This window comes from Cavia porcellus, unplaced genomic scaffold (genome assembly GCF_034190915.1).
Source record: "Cavia porcellus strain 051 isolate PalLab524CR breed Dunkin Hartley unplaced genomic scaffold, mCavPor4.1 scaffold_11, whole genome shotgun sequence".
Classification (NCBI taxonomy): Eukaryota; Metazoa; Chordata; class Mammalia; order Rodentia; family Caviidae; genus Cavia; species Cavia porcellus.
Window position 1 is genome coordinate 34,294,236 of NW_026947494.1, and position 22,785 is coordinate 34,317,020.

General features: G+C 39.2%; 1 protein-coding gene across 1 annotated transcript in view; it reads right to left on the minus strand.

Moving 5' to 3' along the window:
- The window catches only part of Mroh2b (maestro heat like repeat family member 2B), a 64,741-nt gene that overhangs the window by 1,710 nt on the left and 40,246 nt on the right, over positions 1-22,785 (minus strand). Inside the window, exons 25-40 of the mRNA XM_063257868.1 lie at positions 18,157-18,292; positions 17,969-18,064; positions 17,623-17,712; positions 17,135-17,255; positions 14,902-14,999; positions 12,552-12,704; positions 9,565-9,722; positions 8,854-8,980; positions 8,176-8,363; positions 6,968-7,108; positions 6,466-6,580; positions 5,733-5,879; positions 5,338-5,520; positions 1,702-1,857; positions 1,227-1,358; positions 370-472 (exon numbers count right to left, since the gene is read on the minus strand). Of these exons, the coding sequence (XP_063113938.1) occupies positions 370-472; positions 1,227-1,358; positions 1,702-1,857; positions 5,338-5,520; positions 5,733-5,879; positions 6,466-6,580; positions 6,968-7,108; positions 8,176-8,363; positions 8,854-8,980; positions 9,565-9,722; positions 12,552-12,704; positions 14,902-14,999; positions 17,135-17,255; positions 17,623-17,712; positions 17,969-18,064; positions 18,157-18,292 (2,144 nt within the window). The remainder of the gene's footprint in view (positions 1-369; positions 473-1,226; positions 1,359-1,701; positions 1,858-5,337; positions 5,521-5,732; positions 5,880-6,465; positions 6,581-6,967; positions 7,109-8,175; positions 8,364-8,853; positions 8,981-9,564; positions 9,723-12,551; positions 12,705-14,901; positions 15,000-17,134; positions 17,256-17,622; positions 17,713-17,968; positions 18,065-18,156; positions 18,293-22,785) is intronic.

Below are 22,785 nucleotides of genomic sequence, written 5' to 3' on the forward strand. Positions count from 1 at the left end.
GCTGAGTACGGTTTAAATTAAGGGATGAGGTGAAGGGATGCATGAAAAGGAGTGGGCTTAGAGCAAAGACTTGGGAGAAATGAAAAAGGCTCCATTACTTGGAACCAGGAGGAACATGGAGTGTTTAGCAGGGGAACACTCTGATGGGAGGAAAGTGAGTGTTGGTAAGTCAGGAGATGAAAACTTGTAAGCTTTCATCTGTGAAAGAAAACATGCTCTCTTACAGTCTTATTTTGGGAACTTGTATGGGGAAGTGAGGGTCATACTAATCATACCAATGTTAAGCCTTGTGTAACTTTTTCAAAACAAAAACTACATGGGAAAGAACAGAATACACACATCTGAATAGGGAATGTGGATGGAGCTCACCTGTGAGCTTGACAGCTGCACTCCTGATCACCTCCCAACTGCTGGTGAAAAAGGTGAATGAGTGTGTGTGGAGGATCCACAGAATTTCCTGATTTTTCTTTGCCTGCAAGAGATGAACATTATAAAGAGGGCAACTGGAAAGTGACTGTGGTGGTTGAACTAATTATGTCAGCTTGATTGGTTTAAGACATACTAAAGGGATTAATAAAGCACAATTTTTCACTGTCCCTGGGTATCATAGAGATGTGACCTTAAGTAATGTATCTATTTTCTACTTCTCCTTCTAGGGCACTGTTCCCTGTTCTGCTTCCTGGCTACCTTGAACTAATATTTTTGTTCTGCCATGACCTTCAGCCATGGTGTTTCTGCTTTGGAGCCAATTTGCTATGGACCAAATCCCTGAAACCGTGAGCCAAATTAAATCTCCCTTTTAAATTGCATGTGTCTGGTACAGTGTCCTAGTAATGGGAAAGCTGTGTGATACCTTGATCCTTTATCTACATCATCTTTTAAGTCCTCAAATCAGAACTCTAAAGGCCAATGAACATTCATGCAATCATTTATTGATTAATTAAAGGATTGAAAGTTTTCTTATGGCCAGTTCAATTTATATTTATTCAGGAAGGCACTAGGGATTAAGAATGAATCAACAGATGTGAGTTTCTGGAACCTGGGAGAGCAGATCCTAATGCTATGAGAAATGAGAAGAGGGCAATGTGGGAATCATCATTAGACTCATCGTCATCCCTGCAAAGTGGTCTCAGCTCTGACCAGAGGTTGTTTATGTTGCTGGCCCATCTGGGAATGGTTTACACTATTGTTCTGCATTTTTCATGTAGCATCTGCTGTACACTTACCAGTTTCCCACAAAATTGCCTATAGAAATCTCTTGCTCTTGGTAGGTCTTGATCAAGGAGATGGTCTAGTATCCCATACAGTTCCTGAAGGCCCAGGCAAGGGAAGCAGATGATCAAGACATCACGACAAGCCTAGGAAACAGTTTTCTGGGTCACAGTCTACAAGGCAGGAAGCTCATTCCAAGAAGGAAGAGACGCTGGGTAGTACTGGGAAGCAGTAGTAAACATCAGTGGTTCCAAAAGCAATATAATCAGTTTTAGCATTTTTGTTTTGTTTTGTTTTGCAGTTTCAGGGATGGAACAGCAAACTTGGGAAGAGATGACAAGAAAGAACCCAGACCCGGAGAAACAGTTCTCAGATTCAGGCCTGAGGAATGAGCTCAGACCTGGTTTGTGTTTCATCTAGGTCAAGCTTATTGGCAATTTTCAACCCTGGAAGAACAGGAGATGCAGGTGTCTATGGAAAGCCACTTACAGCTGCAATCTTGGGATTGGGATCCCAGAGATGAAGAAGAAATGAAATCATGCTCTTTTTTATCTCTTCAGAAAAAAATGTCTTCCACTGTCTTCCTGTTAGGGATGCCAGATTCTCAAATAGGATGATGGCAGTCAGTCTCACGTCGTCTTGCTCCTGTGGTGACAAGAGCATCTTCTCATAGGTTATTCCTTGAGGTACCCTCAGGGCACCCACCCCGTCCTGCCCTACTTCTGTAAGGAAAGTCTGAAACATGAACAATGCTCTTTATGAATTAAAATAAATCTTTGTTTCTCTACTGGAAACTTTGTCCCCAAACCATATAAATTAAAACAAAATAAAACCAAAAACATGAATCTAGGGTTTCAGGGATGCTATCGAGCTGCAGGCTTGAGTTCTGTCTTTGAGTAACTAGTGGGAAAGCATGGCTGCAGGAATGTTAAACAGGATCACTGGCACCAGAGTGCCGGATAAGATTCATGTCAATTTTATGCAAGCTAACCTGGTGGCATCATTAGTACAGTTATGGGACCTTTAATCTAAACTACTTAAAATACTCAACTTTTTTTCCAAGATGCTAAATACTTTGTGAAGGGAGCTCAGAAATTGGGACCTTGTGCCTCAGGTTAAACAAACAAGTACCTGGCTCTTCTCTTGTGTATGAGAAGTTATGGAATTTCCTTGCGTTTTGTCTGGGATGGTAGGCAATGACTTCAAGAACCAAAAGGTAAGAATTTGAAGGAAGATAAACTCCTATTATCTAATGTATATACTTTGTTGTTATAGTTCATAGTTCCAACAAAGGAAAATAAAGATATTATATGAGTTTTTTGGAAGTTTTATTTTCAGGCTTAAAAATCAGTTTAAAAAATATATGAGTACATAGGAACAAAGATATCCCCTGTGTAGTAGAATGTTATTTAGTGAACAAAAAACATGAAAAAGGAAAATGATACATTCCAGGAAAAACAGAGGACTTATTAGGAATACATCAGAATATCTAAATGAATGTATGGTAAAGGCCCTGAATAATAGACATCAAAATGGAAATAGTTCTTTAAATATTAGTATTAAGGTCAAGATATATATTTGTAAAAGATCTCTCTCTCTTGTTTTTTAAAGGAAACCAAAAGCAAAATACCCCCAAAATAAAGACACATTTACTTAAAACAGGAAAAGAAACAACTTTAGAATTCTCCTGCATCAATAAAATGAAAGAAAAATGAAAAAGCAGAAAAAAAGAAGTGGCAATATTGTTTTAGGGTATTGACAGGGATCCTAAGAAATAGTTATCAGGTCCAGTGTCTTCATTTTTCAATTGAGAAAATGGGTCGCAGAGTTAAGTGATTTGTTCAGATAGCACGGAACATTGCAAAAGGACTGGAATATATTTGACAACCATATTTATATTTCTACTATTTCATTAAAGAAGTTAAAGCATCAGTATGTTTTGTGAATTTCAAGAAAGAATTTATATATGAAAGTATATATATATAGAGATTTCTGAGAATAAATATGGAGGTGACAATTTTATGATTAATTTTTACAAAAATATAGGGACAAAGTATAGAATTAAATATACTTCCAGAAAGATAGTGGACACTAAGTGGACACTAAGCAGCATGTCATTATCAAAACCTGAGTTTTTCAAAGTTTATTTATATGAAAGTGTGATGGAATCTATGCCTATCACCCATAAGAAAGATCTAACCTAACAACCAACAAGAATTTAAATTTTTTCTTTTCTCAAATCATTGAGAAACATTATCTTGACCACAAAACTATTAGGTAGACTAAAGGCTCAATTCTAGGTAATTATTATTAGTTCAGCAACAGCACAAGTAATCTAAAACATGGGGAATTTAGGAGTGATTTCAGTCCTTTGTTAAAGATTGCCATCAGTTATCTATGTAACAAAAAACAGAATGTCCTTATTTTTACAAAAGATAACTAAATTGAGTGAGAGTCCAACAAAATGCTTGAGGATAATTTGAGATTTGAAAGTGATATTAGTAAATTAGAGAAAGTGTGAATAAAGCAGAAAGCTGTTTCAAAGGTTACATTTAGGCCAGCACACAAACAAGGTAAACTACAAAATATAAAACTTAAAAATTTTTGATTGTGGACATATACTGCAATTCAAATCTATAGATTCTATGGTTAGTAAATTTGCAAGAGTCAGAAGGAGATTTTTAAAAAACGGACCTAATAGGTTGGAAAAAGTTGGAGCTGATAGGTAATTTTTTTCTTTAAATTCTGTTCAATACTTCTCAGGTCTCATTTAGAGATTCAGCTCAGTCACTGGTTTATAAAATATTCATTGAGTAGAAAAATTCAGCTTATGATGAATATTGAGGGAAATGAAGACTTTTCAATTGTGGAGACTGGATGGTAAATAAGTAATTTAATAAAGCCTTAATGTTTATGTAGGATGCACTAAAGGAGGCAAATAGAAGGTTTTCATTTCCTTTGACAACAAGAGATGAAGAAGTATGGATGACACAATAACAGATGCAAGTCGTGAAATAAAGTTTTACATTGATGGCGTGAATGACACAAAAATAAATACCAAAAAGTAGATTCCTGAAGGATATAAAGGAAATATCTCTCCTGTGCCTAGGATTGCTGACTGATCTTTTTAAAACATTGGGCTGTGTCCTACATCAGACATTGACAAAATTTTTCAGTAGAAAGGCAAACAGTAAGTACTTTAGACTTTGTTGGTTTTGTGGTCTCTGTGGCACTTAGAGCGGACTTTTTTTTTACCCTTCCACCCTGATAGTCTTCTCTTGCTCTGCTTTCCAGATGTCACACACTAAGTAGCTTTCTTTACAGTGCCCTTGTGTCATGATGTTTCTTATTTGAAACTAGTTGATCGTGGACTCAGATTGGTAGTGAAATTAAATCTCATCTTCTTTAAATTATTGGTGTAATGTATTGGGTCCAGTGATGGGAAATTTTACTATTAAGTCTCTACCAGCTAATCAACTCAGCTGGTAGAAAGTAAATCACAGAAACAGTCTATGGACTTGATTTGGTTCATGGGCTATCATCCCTACTTGAAATGAAATCTTTGAACTGGGAAAGTGGAAAAGACCATGTTGAAAGGTAATGTCATCTTTATTCAAGCCCTAATTTCACAGTGAATATTGTCCTAATTTTTGTATTCTCTAAAGCAAATCTGGAAATGAGGATTTCAGGGAAGGTAATATGCAACTGAAGGTGAGATTAGGAAGCAACTTTGGGAAGTGGCATAATATACAGGCAAAAGCTAAGAAAGGGAGCAGTAATGAGTGGGTAAGTGGCACTCGATCCTTCTGAGGTGTGAAGAACCTGGGAAATGTGTCTACAGGTTCTTGTCTCTCACTATTTAGGGGTTCTTCCCAGGGTTTCTTCCCTCACCAGTTCCAGCCCATTCCACTTAGGTCAATCATGATTCCCAGGGCAGGAAGCATCCTCAGGCAAAAAGACACAGGAAATCACCAGCCTTAATGGGAAACCTGTGCAAGAGACCACGGGGCTGGCCAAGGCATACTGGTAGGACACTGACATCACCTTCTACAAAGCACTCCATGAAGCTTTTTCTTTTCACTTACTTCTTGTGAGGAAGAAAGATTCCTAAACAGGCTCACTTACGTCTTCGAAGAAGGTTCTTGTTTGGAGCACTATCTCCTTGAAGTAGAAGCTCACATCTCGGTCTGTGAGAAGCTCCAGGATCTTTTTGAGAGCCTTCAGACTTTCACAGACGACATCAGTGCGAGCCAAATGATACAGGCCTCTGATGACAGATTCCAAAATTATCTGCTTATGCTTCTTCACCTGTTTAAAAATAAGGTCTCTTAATCTCAAAGATTGATTTTGGTGTATCTAGAATGTGGTAGGAGTCCCCTCACAATGAAATTGAAATTTTGTTAGTATTGAGCAAATAAATATACTGGGGTTTTCAATTTCTATGCAATTACCAAGTATGGATCAGTACACTATTTGAAAACTCTGATTAAAAAGATTATTTCCCTGTGAATGTCACTTACCTTGTGAGGGGCCCCACATGCTGTGTTCCCAAGCCCTCGAATAGCCATTTGCCTGAGAGTGGCATTGGAGTCCCAGGCACTCTGGTCCATCAGAATCAGTACCTCTCGCAGGTTCCCGTGCTTCCAAAGGACTGGCTCTTTCATAAGCTGAAATGAACACACTTCTATGATTTAGCTACGAAAGTGACCTCCCTTCAGGGGAGTGTTGATGGTGTCATGAATACAGTTACACAGAAGGCCTCCTTAATGGGGAAATCAAGGATGTAGCTTTTGGGTCTTGTAGAGGCTAAGCTCTTGTTGCAAGCAGCCCACAATCAAGATTATGTGGTGATAAGAACAATAAAACCTAGATAAGAGTGTGCTTCTAGTCTCTGTGGAAAAATGGAATGAACAACAGCAGTTACTGATGCTGTTCCTTCACTGGTTTGGCTGAGAGAGCCTTTACTACAGAGCTAGAAGGGTACCACTTTTGACCACATTTTGTTCTGTCCCTCCCAAATTTGCTTTTCTTACTTTTTTGCCTTGAAAAATTTATTTCTGAAGTAAAAAAGCAGGAGGTGTTTTAGGTGATTTTTTCTTTCACTCCCTGCTTAGTATCTCTGGCAAGATCTGATCCCTCTATTACTGAAGCTCCCCTGAAGGACTCCCTTCCACATTCAACTCCCAAGCTCCAGACTAATAGAAATACCCCAAGGAACCCAGTGAGCATGTGCCGATGGCTGCCTTTTCTTGCCTCTGAGAAGAACGCTGTGCCTGTTATGCGGTAGTTTTCTGAAGAGGAAGTGAGAGAGGGGAATAGATGCTCCATGATGGCCACTACGATGCCATATTGCCAGACTGCCATGCTCCTGGAAAATGCAAAGTTTATCAGAGTTTTTTTTTCTCTACACAATGGAAAGAATTTTAATCTATTTATTCCTAAGGAAATAATTTATCTAAAAAGGAACACTTGATTACCGACCACCAAGTATCCCAATACCAAGTATCCAAATTAAACATAGCTTGTCTAATGTTGTCCAGTTAAATACTTTCTTTTTTTGTGGAGAATGGTGAGCTCGGTCTGATCCTACACCCTCTTCCTAGCCCTCTTTCCACTTTCTTTCCTAATGGTCTCCTTGACTATAAAACCTAGGTTAGTGAGTTACTCTTAGCAAATTTGACTGTATTACATTTTTATTTTTTGCTTTTGGTTTTCTTTTTTACATCTACCTAGTTCTACAATATTTTCACATTACCTGGCCAGAGCACATACTCCTATATGATGAGTACCAGGATTGCTAATTAGAGTCCATAAATTTTCTCCCTCATCAGATTCTTTTGCAAGGCCTTCTCGCATGGCTTGGGCTTGCAGGCACTTCAGAGTTGTAGTCGAGAGCCTACAGGAAAGAGTAGGTATCAAAAAAGGAAGTCAAGCCCATACAGAGAGTTGTGATCTCCCAAGTTTTCTGTTTCTGCCCTCAGAATATACTCTTAACCTTCAGTTAATGGATGTGCGGAACAGAAAAACGGGCAGTCCTGCACTCATGCTTTTTCATCTTGAATCAAAGGGGATATTCAAATGACATTAACTGATTAATAATGCCACAGAATTTTGTCAACCTCCCATGAAAAAAAATTCCTCTGAAAAGGAAATTTAAAAATGCCATATTTCTCTGATGCTCAAATGCTTTTGAAATCAAGATGCATCTTCAAATTGGATTTGAAGTGCAGTTGCTGTTGGACAGTCATTATGATATAGCTGCTATTATTTCTGCATTCACGTGTGCACACTTGGATTTAGATATAGCTCTTCATACTTTTGTCATTTTAGTTACACATGTTAATGGAACTGTGTGTGGAGTCTAAGTGTTATGTAAAATGTTTTTAAAAAGATTGTACCATGATTTGCAGTTGGAATGACAAGTTAGGCAAAGGAAAGGGAAACAAACTAACATGATATAGAATGAATATCTAAGTCCAACAATCCTCAAAGAGCTTTTGGAGAAGCATAAAATGAAAATTTAAAAGTATAAGAAAGCATTGACTTATGGATTAATTGGGAGTCTTTTTCTTCTCAATGGTACACAAAATAATATTGCTTCTCTCAATTACTGAAGTCTTAGATTTGATGACATATAGTCTTTATTTCCATTTTTCTTCCTTCCTTTGAAAATTTAAACATTACAGAATTTGAGCTTTTCTAGAGTAATCTTAATGAAAGAAGCCAACAGAAACAGAGTAGGGACCTCTAGGGAAGGAAGCATGGCCTCTTACTCCTTAGTTCTCATTTGGGGCAGCTACATTTGATCAAGCAAAGAGAACTGCAAGGCCTGGTGTCACAACCTAAGCATTAAACAGCCTTGCTTCTTCATAAGTGTTTGACACCAGCTTCCGCAGCCCCTCTTTGGGTGCTTGGAATCAGAACCACACTAGAGGCCCCCCCGCCCCATGCTGGGCCATTTACCTGCAGGGGTCTGGGACCTGCTGCCGTTCCCCCTGCTGCATTACACGCCGTCTGTTGCTCAAGACAGAAGTGGGCATCTTCTGGCCCAGTGTGCAGCTGACCAGCTTTAGGAGGGGAGCGAACAGCTCTGGATATAAGGTAGTGACTGGGATTCCTGTTGAGAGCACTTCATACATAGCACAGGACACCTGAGGGGACAAAAGACCTCTGGTCAGATGCTCTCTTCTCCTCAAGGCCATATTTTCCAGTTTGTTTTTACCTCCAGTGATTGTTTTTCATATTGATCATGTTCAGGTAAAATACACAAAAGGGAGGGCTTGTTGTTTGGAAACTTCTCGACTTAGTCTGTGTTTCTCTCTCAGGGCTGCTGTGCTGGCACCACAACTTCCAGGTGGCACCAGTTATGCAAGATGAAACATTTTTTCATCATCGCAATTTTTCAACACAAAACAGTGCATTGGGTATCCCAAAGGCTGGTTTGGAAATATAGGTGTATAATTTGGGGGCTGATGAGAGGTTTGCTCTCAAAAGTGATCATCCATAGACAAATTTACAAATAGGAGTAAAGTCAGAATATGAAAGAACAAATGTGATGGATTCTGCAGCACCATGTTCCATGGGAGAACAGGTTATGGCATGAGCCACAGTTTCGGGCAAGTGATGAGATGTCCAACTCACTGCGATTGCATCTATTCCAGCGATGTCATCTTCTAACCTGGCCTCCAGTTTGTCTATTAAGGCTCGAATCAGTTTGCCACTGGAGGTTTGGTTTTCTGCCAGTGCCTTCCACAGTGTCTTTGTGTCCCTGGAGAGGCAAGGCAGGAAGTTGAAGATAAGGCACAACTCTGTGGACTGTGAGCTTTTCCAGCTGACTTTAAGACCACGTGATGACAATCATAATTTCTGGGGAGGAGGATCACATTGCCATGCCAGGGGCTGACAATGTTTTACTTAACAGTTTAGCACCCTGGGCTTAGGTTTACTGAGGTTTTTAAATGTCCATCAAGATGAAAAAGTTGCAAAAAGGTGCATTTTAGAAACTAGACAGCAAAGGAATATTTATTTTCTATGGTGAACTTATTACTATGGTGAACACTTTTTTTTAACAAAAACCAAAACCTATATCATTGTTCAATGAGATAGTTGGAAAGCATTACTTGTGATTGAGATACCAATTTTAAAATTGTTCAGAGGAGATATTTTCAAGCTTTGTTGAACAATAATTCTTTCCTCAATTCTTTTTTTTTCATATGGGGAATGGAATTGAACTCAGGGCCTTACACTTTCTAGGCAGGTGCTGTGCCACTGAGGTACATCCCTGGCCCCCCATAGTAGTTCTTGTGGAGTAGCTTTCCCTGAAAGAATAGACAGAATGCAGTTAGAGTCTACCTGTCAAAGGGCAGAGGCTTCTGTAACAGGCTGAGAACCACCGCATTCATGTGGAAGCTGGCTATCTGCGAGACGGCTTCTAGCACGACCTGAAAACTTTCCTCCTTTTGTCTGAGAACTGGCATGTGATGGTAAATTACGCTCAGGATCTCCAGTAACTAAAAAGGAATCCAAATTAAATGTTCAGTCTTCATTTCCTTTCTACATGAATAGCCCAGAAAGATACTATCAGCATGTTGTGGTGGTGGGGGGTGGTGGTTGATGAATTATGATTAGAAACAAAAATTGATTGTTCACATGGCTTATTTCTCACTCATGAAGACTGTTGATGAATTATTTATTCTTAGTTCAGCTTAGTGAAAATTCAGTGCAAGAGTGCATTGGACAGGGGCTGTGCTAGGCACCGGGAAGACACACCAAAGATAAAGGAGAGACAGCCCTTTTGCAAAGGGGTAGTGACTTCATAAAGAGTATTTGTCAGAACTGGTGCTTTCAACAGAAAGATTGTTTTAGCTATTTTGAGTGCTAGTTTGGAAATATAGACACATAAGTAAACTTTGGAGCTGCTGACAAATTTATTTCCAAAAATGATCAGCTACATGTTATACAGGAATGTGCTCCAGGCAGTTAGCAAGAGGTGACTGCACTCATTTGGAGGTGCATTTAGCCCGGGTCTTAAAGTGCATGTAGCAATTCCAAAGGGCAAAATGGAGACAAAGGAGGAAGGCATCCTTGTCAGAGAAAAACCAGTAAGGATTTGAAATTAAAAAAAATCATGAGAAGTGGTAGAGAATAGAGGGTATTTAGGGCACTGAAACTATTCTGTATGATATAATGGTGGATATATGTCATTATATACTTATAGTTCATGTAAAATAAACTTCTTTTTTTATTTTAAATAGGACAAGACAAAATAAAACCAATCAAAACAAACCAATGTAAAAGATGCAGGACTTCAAAACAGTACAAAATTAACAATAGTTACCATATACCTTTTGATGTCTTCAAAATAGCTGCAGATAACTTTGGACATGGTAAAAATCAGAACAGAACAGAATAGAATAGGAACAATAAAAACAAAACAATGAATATGATAATGGATTTCAAACAAGCCTATAGAAAATCCAAAATTGCTATCATAGTATGTCTTGGTATTTTTGAAATAGCTGCTCCTGCAATCGGATTTGACATAATCAAACAAAACAGAAGAAAATAAAACCCAACCCAACAAAACAATGGAAATGATATAGGACTTCCAAAACAAGAGCATGGGGAATCAACAATGGCTGCAACCCTCAGAAGGAGATTCCCCCCCACTTGATGTGACATTGTACAGCTACCCTCTGAACCTATGATCAGACCACTCTCTCTAGACCTGCAATGTTAGTGAAACACCAAAGCATCACAGGCATCCAATTGCATTTCACCTCCACAGCTATCATCACAGCCTGTGTTTATCTGGATAAGCCTGTCGCATATGGTGTGTGTGTGGGTGTTGGTGGTACTTGTTTGCCAGCCTGCGCACTGGAAGGAGCTGGTGTCTGGCTGTTCCAGTCCGTGGCCTGAGCATGATTCTGGTTCCCAGATAGTGTTTGCTTTTTGATGTGACTTTGTTTTCTCTACCCCCGGTCTGTGAATGGTGCTGACTTGTGGGTAGAGGCTGGGATCTGTCTGTTCCCAGTCCTGTGGTGGCCCATGCATCATAAGAAACTTTTAAACACAGAAATACATGGGAATTCCATATCTGTCAACCTTGACTCTGCCATGCCTAACCAGTGTCTATCACACAGTATTTGCCCAATAAATGGTTTTAAAATGATGTATTGGAAAGTAATTAGCAGAGAAATATTTTCTTTTTGGTCTCTCTCTCCCTTCATCCTTCTTTCCCTCCCTCCCTTGATTCTTTCCTTCTCCTCCCCCCTTTTATTTTCTTTTTGTTTATATCAGGAGTCCATCTCAGGGTCATCAGCCTGAGCTGCATTCCTGGCCTCTTTTTATTCTATTTAAAATCTCTCTCTGTCTCTGTCTTTCTGTCTCTGTCTCTGTCTGTGTCTGTCTGTCTGTCTGTCTCTATATATATATAGTATCTAAAATCAAACTCATGACCTTGTGCATATATAAGGTTGATTACTGGTACTCCCCCAAATAAATATGGCTTTTATATAAAGGCATTACAAGTTACCTCTGCACCCCCTAGGCATGGTGGCACATGACTCTAATTTTAGCAGTCTGGGAATCTGAAGCAGGGAGATCACAGGATCAACCCCAGCCTGGGCAACAGGGAACTCAGTGACTTATCAAGACTCTGTCTCAAAATACAAAATAAACTAGAGGAATTTTAAATCAAAAATAGTTGACTTGGAGATATCGGAGACAGGCACTTTTTTCTTTTCTCTTCTTGAGATGCCTTCATTCATAGTTCCTTTTTTTATTAATGTGTGAATAGCTTCTATTCTGGGTGACTCAGAAGGCAGGATAAAGGTGTCGCCATTTGGAGTTCTTAACTAAGCTTTCTGATTTTCAATTGTTCATTCTGCTTACATTTATTTGGAAGGAAGGATTGAGGACTTTTCCTCAACCTGCTGGTAGTCTTACATCCTGAGGGCAAGAAAGAAAAGTGAGGAGAGCTGCAGAGGGGTGAGCAGCTCTATCTTTGTGGCCATCTCAAATGCTTCCATTTGCCGTGCTCTTCCTTACTGATCACAGATCTACCAACCCTGATTTGTATAACCCAAATGGCCTTGTTCAGAGCCACTTCCTCCAGCCAGAGAGGGAGACATCCTCTAAAATTTTTGTGTCAACAGAGTTGAGAGGCAATGGAAAAGGCCCACAGCAGGAACCTGTGTGCATACCACTCCCAGGTGCCTCTGAGGTCCTGTGTGCTCTTGCCTGCTGCCCATTACAGGAGAGATTGAGAAGTGGTAGCAGTCCTGGCATTTTAGAAGGGCTTGAGTACTGTTCAACTCAGCTGCTAGCTGTGAGCTCACCTGATGTTCCAGAGAAGCTCCGTGCTCCTTCAGGGCTGCAATCATCCATATGCCACAGGCCTTCATACACATGGGGTTAAGGCTTTCCAGGCCATCCAGGGTTTCCTCCAAAAACATCTGAATTTCATCAGTTGGGATGAATTTACAGACAATCTGAGAATGTACCCAGAAAGACTCATGTTGCTAAAAACTTCATTTTGTGTCTGGACAACGATAACTTGCTATTGTCTGCTATATGATACTGAAAAGCACTGGGCTTTCCTAACAGCAGACTGCTGAAGACACTAATTGGGGAAATAGGGCAGAGGCCTGAACTTTTGAACTTTTATCTCCAATCTTTTCCTAGTGTTTGTTGTCTTTTTGTCATTTCATATTATTGAATCTCAATCCTGCAGAGGCACTTGTCTCTCTAAGCCTAAAGTCATAGCAAACTGCATCCAGCAAAACTAAAGCATAATATTTTATAGCAATTTTTATATTGTGAAATACTTTCATATATCATAGAAATATGACTCAAAACCTTGATAATTCATGCAGCTCTATCACATTGAGTGCTATGCTGAATATCCAGGTGACTGATAGATCCATATGGAAAATGGTTATTATAGACTGTGCTTTGGTCTTTTATGCTTCACCATTAAGAGCAGTCAATAAGAGGTCAAGAAAATAAAGCTTTGCAATTTTGACCTCTAGGTGAAAGAATTGCAGAGAATGTTTGACAGTCACATGTGTACATGAGTGTGCATGTTTGTGAGTGCTGAGAAGTAGGCAGGAGGTGGCGGCCCTGAATGAGAGTCAGGAATACTAGGTGGGGTTTCAACTAAGAAAGATGGTAATGGCTTGCGCATATGGAACATATCTGTTCATATGGACTTTTCCCTTGCATCAAGTGATCCGATATTTTATTGGGAAGAAATGAGCTCCTTCCCATGAATGTGGTTGCCAGCCCTATTCAGTTATCACAATTCCACAGTGAAAGGATGAGAGCACTGTTTTTATGCTGCATTCCCCAGCTGGCTGCTCTCACCTGTCCTCATCAATTTCTCATTGTCTCTGCTGCCGCCACCTTGATCCACGCTAACTCATCTAACACCTGGATTCTCGCAGGTGTTCAAACTCACTTCGTTAATTTTGCTTTTCCCAGTCTGTCTCATTTCCCCACAGCGGTCAGAGCAGTTCTGCATAAACGTAATTCTGACTTCCTCTCAGGAGCACTCTTATCCCCTGTAGACTCCTCCAAATCAGGACGATACATCTTGTCCTGAAGATTTTTCAGTTTGCCCTGGATGTTGTCACGGTGTACTGATTTTATTGCTATCTGTGGAAAATGTCAGTTGCACATGTATTTTGGGTAATGCTGCCTTAAGTGAGGGGGTCTATTTACATCTCAACACCTGACACAATTGCTTGTATTGGTCCTGCACTTACTATTTTGCCTCTGTCCCGAATGCTCTTTTCTTTTTTCTTCAATAAAGCTTTCTCCAAAGAATCATCTTCCCCTTATTCCCTTACTTAACTTTTTCTCAGTTATTATCTGATATTATATCAACTTTTCAGACCCCTTTCAGGATGGAATTGCAAAGAAGGCGAGGATTTTGTTTTTTTTTCCTACCCTAATAGCAGGCATATCCAATCCACAGCTCATGGGGTGCATGCAACCCTGGACAGCTACTCAAGTGGCCCCACAAGATTGTAAGCTTTTAACAATGAATGTCCTCTTTTCCCTATTGTTATGTGACGTTTAGCGGCATTTCTCACGACTTGATCACACACTACTAGAGCACGGGCCATGTGGGTGAAAATGAAACTTTTGTAGGGGAGGGAGAGCATGGGGCCTGCCATACACAACCAGTCCTGTGGAAATGTGAGTGTATCAGATCCATGACCCGACAAATAAAATGCGGTTACCAGTAGCAATATTTGAATGTGCCTACACCTCTGTGCCTGTGTAGACAGGCATTTATTGTTATTAAGCAGACATATTAGTTTTCTGATTTAATTATGAAACTTTGGCTTGCTGTGCTATTTTGTAATTTAGTAAGCTAAAAAATGAAAATTTTATTATTAATGTGTGTTAACTGTACTACACATGGCTCCTTCCAATCCACCCCTCTGCATGGCGCATCCTAAGGAAGCCACTTTGTTCACAAAGTTTCTAAGTGTGACATGATCCAGAGCAGATGTGGAGTGGCACATGTGCCTAAAGTTAAAAGATGGGGCAAAATGTCTTTTGTTTAGCTTGAGTGTCTAAACTATTACCTTCATTCAAAATGGGGACTCTAGTTTACCTGTTTGGGAGTTAACCTAGAATCACCTTTACACCTGTTGGCCGGTCTTCCATACTTGTTACCTTAGCTATTTTAGAGGAGATCTTGATCTGGACCTGTGTGTCATCACATTCCAGCCCTTCCTGTAAATTCTGCAATCTTTCCACTTCCGGATGAATGCCTACAGTCAACAAAGAGAGAAATATATAAGACTTCAAAGATCCAGAAAGAGTTGAAGGGGAGCTGGTTACATTTTGATGTGACACTAATTCTGCTCCTGGCTTTCTTTAACCAACACACCAAAGGCTGCCTGATGAGATTCTGAACATGAGCTATGTCAGCCTGATTGGCTTCTACACATGGGAACCACGCTAAATAATCTGTGTGCATTGGTCTCATTTGTCACTCATAAAGACCACTGAAAGTAGTTTTTCCTATTTCACAGATGGAAAATCTAGGGCAGAAACATGTGAAGGCAGTTATTTGAAGTTGCACGGTGAGAAAAAGAAGGGAATTAGAATTTGAACCCTGGTGTGTCTAGCACAAATGTCCAGGCTCTAATAATGCTCTTCTACTGCTGTATCTTTTGAAGCTACATTTTTTAGTGAACCACTTTGGGGAAAATTAAAACATTTAAATTGTAGTAGGAAATTTATATCAGCAATTGCATAAGTGATTGTTGATACTAATTTATAAACACAAACCTATACAGTAACAATTTTATGCTTGTTGAAAGCATATTAGTTGTAGAAACTAAGCAGACCATTCTATACAAGGTAGCCTACCTCAATGGAACAAACATGGATTTAGGATTCAGACATATGTGGGCTAAAAGTCCAGCTATGTTTCTTTCAGTGGTCCAGGTAACTGATATCTTTCTCACTTTCCTATATTTCATTTTAAAACTGATTAACATTCATAAGTACTCATGAGTACTGAATGTAGTTTCATACTAGTTACTTGTGCCTAGAAGGTTTTCAACAATACATCTTCTTTCTGTCCCTCTACCATGCTTTTTTGATTAACTGAAGAAAGAGTTAATGTATGAGATTTCTTGTTAACAAAGAATGTAAGAGGACCTAATTTTATGTATTTCACAAAAAATACATAAAATAAGATAGCCTACAGAAAGAATAGACAGAATAATAATGGAACCCAAATTTCTTTCTTGCTTTGATTTCCCTTTCTCGCACAGGTTTTTTTATTCAGCAATTCTCTTCTTTCTTTCTTTCTTTCTTTCTTTCTTTCTTTTCTTCCTTCTTCTTCTTCTTCTTTCTTCTTCTTCTTCTTCTTCTTCTTCTTCTTCTTCTTCTCTCCCTCCTCCTCCTCTCCTCTCCTTTTCCTTTTTCTCCTCCTCCTTCTTCTTTTTGAATAATCGAATTGGTCAAGGCATATATCCTTAACAAACCATCTTCCCAATATCCCAAAGGACCTCCATATCTATTCTAATGTTGTTGAATAGTGTTTTCTTCTGAATTGATGATTAATCTCACCCATCAACCAAATCCTACCTTTTGGTTTTAATACATCATCTTGGGTATTATTATGTGATATTAGACTTGTAACATCTCTGTGATCACAGCATCAAAGAAGTTCTTGACACATAGAAAGGAACTCAGTAAATATCTTGAGTTCCTAAAAGAATGAAGAGTTAAACATGGGTATGAGATGACATTAAACTGGGACAATGTTCTGGGCTTCTCCTGGACGCCACACCATGTAGGATTGTCACTGGTGAAACACCGAGTGAATTAACCTGGTTAGGTGGCCTTGATTGTTGGTTTCACCCTCATACTGACGTTTCTAAATTTGTTAATATTTTCTTGTGTTGATATTTTTTCACTCATACTTGGAAAACAGGAGGAGGTCTTGGTTAGTAAATTGGTGAAACCACCAGAAATTTGTCTGTCTTAGGGAACTTTGAAAGGCTCTTAGCATTGTAATAATAGTGCAGTTTTCTCTTGAAGAAAATAATGTGATAGAGGCAGAATTGCTAATATACCCAGTTGATCAGTAATTTAAATTGTAGAGTTTCAAACATTTTACCATTTTAATGGATCTTTATAATGCTTCAGTGTCATCTTTTAAAAACCCAGGAAAACAGAGTTACTGAGGAAAAATATGATTCACTACAGATTCAAGAGAGAAGCAAATTCTGTATGTAATTATGGTATTAGAACTGTAAAACAGTGAAATACAGAAGTGGTGAGGAGTCCTGTCAGGATATGAAAGCGATATAGATGCACAAGGAGAAAAACTGAAGGCAAAGACAGTGATTATCTCCTCTCATCTGTGGGTCTCCCACCTTTCTCTCACCTTTCATACCAAACAGAGCAATAGTTGAGCTAGCCGCTGCCTGGCGGATGGTGGGCAGGGTGTCACAGGAGTGGGGAGCCAGGAGCCCCAGGAGTGAACCGATCTTGAAGTTCTCTGGGGCCTGCAAGACAAAGGAGGCTTCCGTATGATAAGACAGCTTCATGATGTCCCTGGTTAGTCCCTGTACCAGATCTTAAGTCCCTTATTTTCTCTCAGGTCCTTAAAATGAAATTGAATAAAAAAAAACTTCCCTGAAAGGTGTCTAACTTCTTAATGGCAGTATAGAAGTGACCAAGCAAGCAAGAATACCAAGAGAGGTGCTGGTTTAATTCTAGGGTGCTTGCTGAACTCTGGAATTAGAGGAGCCTCTCAGGAGGCCTCTGGGAGGCCCTTTGCACTGAGCCCCAAGATCCATCAGGCAGGAGAGGAGTTGGGGCATGAGTTGCCTCAGAAGTCGCTGTGGAACCTGTTTTTGGGGGATCACTTGCCTCGACATCATTTGTCAGTATTTTTGCCATAATCTGGAATGCTCTTTCTCTTTCCCACTCTTTTGGGGAAACAAGCCACATTCGGAGAAGCTGTTGGTGAAGAACAGATATCGTTTCTTTGATATTCTTCATATTCATTTCATATCCACAGTCCCTCCCTCTCTATCTCCTCTGGAACGGAGTGCCCACCTCCCCACAAACAGTTCTGAAGAGGACTGGCCCTCTGCAGTGGAGTCATTGGGTCACGCCAGCTTTCCTCCTGTGAAGAATGAGTTGGGGATTCTCACAGCACATTGGAGGACAGATTAGGAAGAGAGGGCGCTGCCACAAGTGTGGCCTTACTCACATTAAACATCTCTTGGCAGTTCTCTGCATTCGTGTTGTCCCATATCATGGTCCTCAGAAGCTTACTTAGAGCATCCATGGACCGTTCATAGAGAAACTGAAATCAGACGTGAGTGTGAACGAGGCTGCAGTGAGAGTGTGAAGCCCCACCACCATCTCTCATCCTACCCGGTCCTTACTGCCACGCACATTAATGTGCTCCTTATCATTGTCTGTCTCTCCCTGGCTTATGAGGTTTTCTAGAGGAGGAAGGGGCAGCAGCCTTCGAATATTCTCTTCAAGAATATTGAGGTAGTCGCTTAGTGGAAGCTGAGGTTTCAGTTTACTGAAATGAGAATCACGTGGAGGAATATATATTACGATTGGAAATACAACTTACTCTGTAGAGTTGCTGATCAAATTTGGACAGGTGATACGTGGATCTCACTTTCTGAAATGTCTAGATGTTGAAGGAGGTGAAGACAGGAGCATGGAGACGGGGGACATAGAATCAGACTTGATGCTCATAGTCAGTATGCCTCAGTCCTAATTTATTCCAGGGAAGTACAAATCCTCGTCTATTTTGCATCAACACTTTATTATGTAATCTGTAAAACATTACTATTCTCTTCTTCTATTATGTGTGTGTATGTATGTGCCAGAGAGAGAGAGAGAAGCAGAGAGAGAGAGAGAGACAGAGACAGAGACAGAGACCGAGAGGTTTTCTCAGCTCTACTCTAAGCCTTTGGCAGTGAACTTTAACAATTTCTTTTGCCCTCTTATATTTTACTCAGTTCTGTTAGTTTGTATGAATGCATAAGTGAATAAGCAAAACACAGGAATATTTTTCTGTCCTTTTGTTTCTTTCCTTCTTTCAGACATTTACTATTGACTAGAAATAATGAAGGTCTGAGCAAAAGGTGACATGACTTGGGAAATTGTAAATATTCAATAAATATTAAAAACTGCATTTGTTATTAAATAAATGAAAGTTAAGATATTAGATGACCACTTGTCACTTATCAACTTATCAAAGGAATGAAAAGATGATACTATCAGGAAATCATGAAAATAGGTTTCCTCAGAGAGGAATAAGATTCAGTACTAGTTGGGAAAACCCTAGATTTTTAAAATTTTTTATTGTCTGGTTCCTTTAAAAAATCAACTTACTGAAGTAAACACCCACTTAAATTATACAATTTAAGTTACTGAGGTGACACCCACTTAAGCTGTACTGTAGTAAATTTTCACAGATACCCATGGAAACATCACAGTAGTTAATACAGAAAATTTCTGTCATTCTTGAAATCCTCCTTAATGCCCTTTTGCTGTTCATCTTTTCCTCTGTCTTGGACTCAGGCAATCACTAATTGTTTTTTTTTCCACCATAGATTAGTCTTGAAGTTGTATAGCTGCCTTATGTAAGCAATGGTAGCCACAAGCCACATGTGCTCACTCAAGACCTGAGTTGTGGCTAGCATAAATTAAAATGTGATATCAGGGGACTTCTGGGAGAACATGGCGGATAGATAACAGCAGGTATGGAGGCTCTCTGAGTTAGTCAGCTTAGAATCCAGGAATGGTGTGGTGTGGGGTGTCCTAAGCAAGGGGAGATATACCTTGCCGACCTAGGAATGAACTAAGCTGAGAGAAACCAACTGGAAATGCAATCCTGGTGCTATAATCGGAACAGATAAAATCTCAGCACCAAAGCTGGAACCCATGCCTCTGAAAGCCAATATTTGAATTTCCTGCTGCCGCAGCTGCATCTGAATCAACACAGCAAGAAGAGAGACGCAAAACCTCTGAGAGTGGGAATCGGCAAACAGAGTTGATAGCGGGACTGGCAGGGAGCCCTGCATCGACCAGCGCTGAGTGAGAGGAACGGGGACCCTTCCATAGATAAGGAGACTCCAACAGAAGATATTCTGGCACCGGGCAGACTAGCTGGAACAGGACTTTAGTCACATATTCCCCTCTCAAGCGGGATTGGTGGGGAGCACTTGGCTTGGGTGATGCCACAGACTAAGACCCAGTAGGCTAGCCCAAACCAGGTCCCAGCACCTGGCGGTGCACCCTAGCAGTGAAGTCTTCAGTAGGTTGACTGACCTGGAGGGGCGGGCCCAGCAGAGGATGCCCAGGTCGGTGTCTTCCTAGTATACTGCAGTGGGTGGAAACACTGAGCTGGTGCAATACAAACAAACTGTAACCAACAAAGATAGAAACTGGGCCTCCTATATATGCTTGTATGGAAGGAACAAAAAGTATGGGAAGAGGGAGCAGCAAGAAAGAGTCCTCGGTCCCCAATCTGGAGAACACTGATCCAAGAAAGGTAAATGTAAAGGAGAATGAGGACAGAAAACATGCAATATCAGACAACACACCAATAGACATAAAGCGATATCTCCAGAGCCTCATAGACGAGTTCAAAAGAGAAGTATTTAACGACCTAAGCAAGATATAAGTAGAATAGTTAGAGAAATGCTAAGTACCGCCCAAGTAAAAACAGATGGTGGAATGGAAGAACAGAAAAAAAGAGCAGAATTGTTTGATGGAGAAAATAGAGAAAACATAGCATACATGAAGCAGGTTCAAAGAGATTACCAGGAAACTAAAAACTCTATTGAAAGCTGGCATAACAGCTTGAAAGAAACTAAGGATAGATTATCTGAACTGGAGGACAGACTTGTAAAGTGCAAGCATGAAATGAAAAACTTCTTAAAAATAACAAGAAAACAACAGCAATAATACAAAGACTTGAAGATGATAAGAGGATCTATAATTTAAGAATTAAGAATGTAAAAGAAGAAGTAGGAACACAAACAAATGAACTACAAAGGCTATTCACAGAAATAATCCAGGAGAATTTCCCTAATTTAGCAAAAGGTAAAGATACTCAGATGTATGAGGCATACAGGACTCCAGCCACCTACAACCCAAACAGAACAACACCCAGGCATATAATAATCAAAATTCCAGAAATCCAATATAAGAACAGAATATTAAAAGCTGTCAGAGACAAGAAACACATCACTTACAAGGGAAACCCATCAGAATTACAGCAGACTTCTCAGCACAAACCATCAAATCACAAAGAGCGTGGGGAGAAATAATTCAAGCTTTGAAAGATAATAACCTCCAGCCAAGATTGATATATCCTGCACAACTGTCCCTAGAAATTGATGGAAAAACAAGGTGCTTCCAGGATAAAGAGGAACTAGGGGAATTTTCAACCACCAATTCAACTCTACAGAGAATACTGCAGGACATTCTAAAAAAAGAAAAATATCAAGATTCCAGAAACAGTGGCAGAGAGGCCACAATGAATGGAGCAGAAAGTAAAATGAAGAAGACATACTGACAACTAATGACAGAAAAAGATCTCAACAGAAATGAGGCAGAGAAGGTTGGATGGTAGGAACAGCTATTTTGGAGAAAACAAGACATCATAATAGCTAGTGCTGATTTAATATCATCTTATTTTGAAGTCCCATCAAGCTTTTTTTCTTGTCTCCATTGGTCTTAACATGTTATATCTTATTGGATTTTATTATATGTGATAATATAAACAAAACCTTTTATAGACAAGGAGATTATACAGAAACCATTGTTCATTTTCTGTTAGTTGATTCTAAATACTCTGTAATACTGTCAATTGTCTTGAATGGTTTTACATTGTCTTGATATGTTTGATGCTACAGTATACGAAGTGATAAAGATTTCAAGGAAAGAGACACTATAGGAACTACTTTTATGTTGGGCTATCTCGTGGTGAAACACTATTTTGCTTAAATGGTTATGTTTCAACCTGTGCTGTTTTGTTGTTTTGTCCTCTTTTATCTCAATCTCCTTTTCTCATTATTTACTTTTTTATTTTTATCTTTTTAATGAAGGAAAAAATAAAAAATAGCAGGATATATTACAGTAACCCACTTTGATTTCCTATTAACTTGATTTTAAACCCTGTATTGCTCTCACCATCTTGTTTTGACTGATTTTCCTCTATTCTGTTTTGCTTGATAGTACCAAGTTTGAGAGTATAGGCAACAACTGTGAAGACAATAAGATTCATTATGATGCCCATTCTGGTTTGACTATTATCTTCTTTCAAAGTCCTGCAATGTCTCCAATGTTTGGTTTTATTGGTTTTGTTCTTTACTGTTTTGTTCAATTTTACTGATGATATAGGCAATTCTTTTTAAGATAGCAAGAGGCATTATGGTAACCATTGTTGATCACCTTGTATTTTGTTTTTACAGTATGTATTATGTCCATCCTTTTGATTTGACTGACTCTGTTTTGTTATGTCACATTTGGTTTTATTCTCTTCAAAAAAAGTAGTAAGAACTATGGGAGTAATGAAACCCAAAATGTGTAATTGTCATTGTACAAAAGAGAGGAAAGAAAGAGCTCTAAAGCATATAACTGCCTGTATATTTAAGTGTATAAGATAGATAACCATATTACTGAGTTTTGTTGGATCATTGAACAGAACTGTTTGCAATCTCACTGTTTGAATGTCCACTTTATATGCTTTAATTTTGTAACTTGAACAACTAGTTCTAAGATGACAGTATGTAATCTATTAACTAGTGATTTCCTACTGTTTATTTTTTCTGAAGTTCTGTATAACTTGTACCCTTTTTCTGTTTTTTTTTTCTTTTTCTCCTTAAATAAAATTTTTAAAAAATGTGATGTCAGGCTAGGCATGGTGGCACACACCTGTAATTTCAGTTAATTGGGAAGCTGAGGCAGGAAGATTGCAAGTTTGAAGCCAGCCTGGGCAACCCAGTGAAAACTCATCTCAAAAATAAAAAAGACCGAAAGATGTGATGTCAA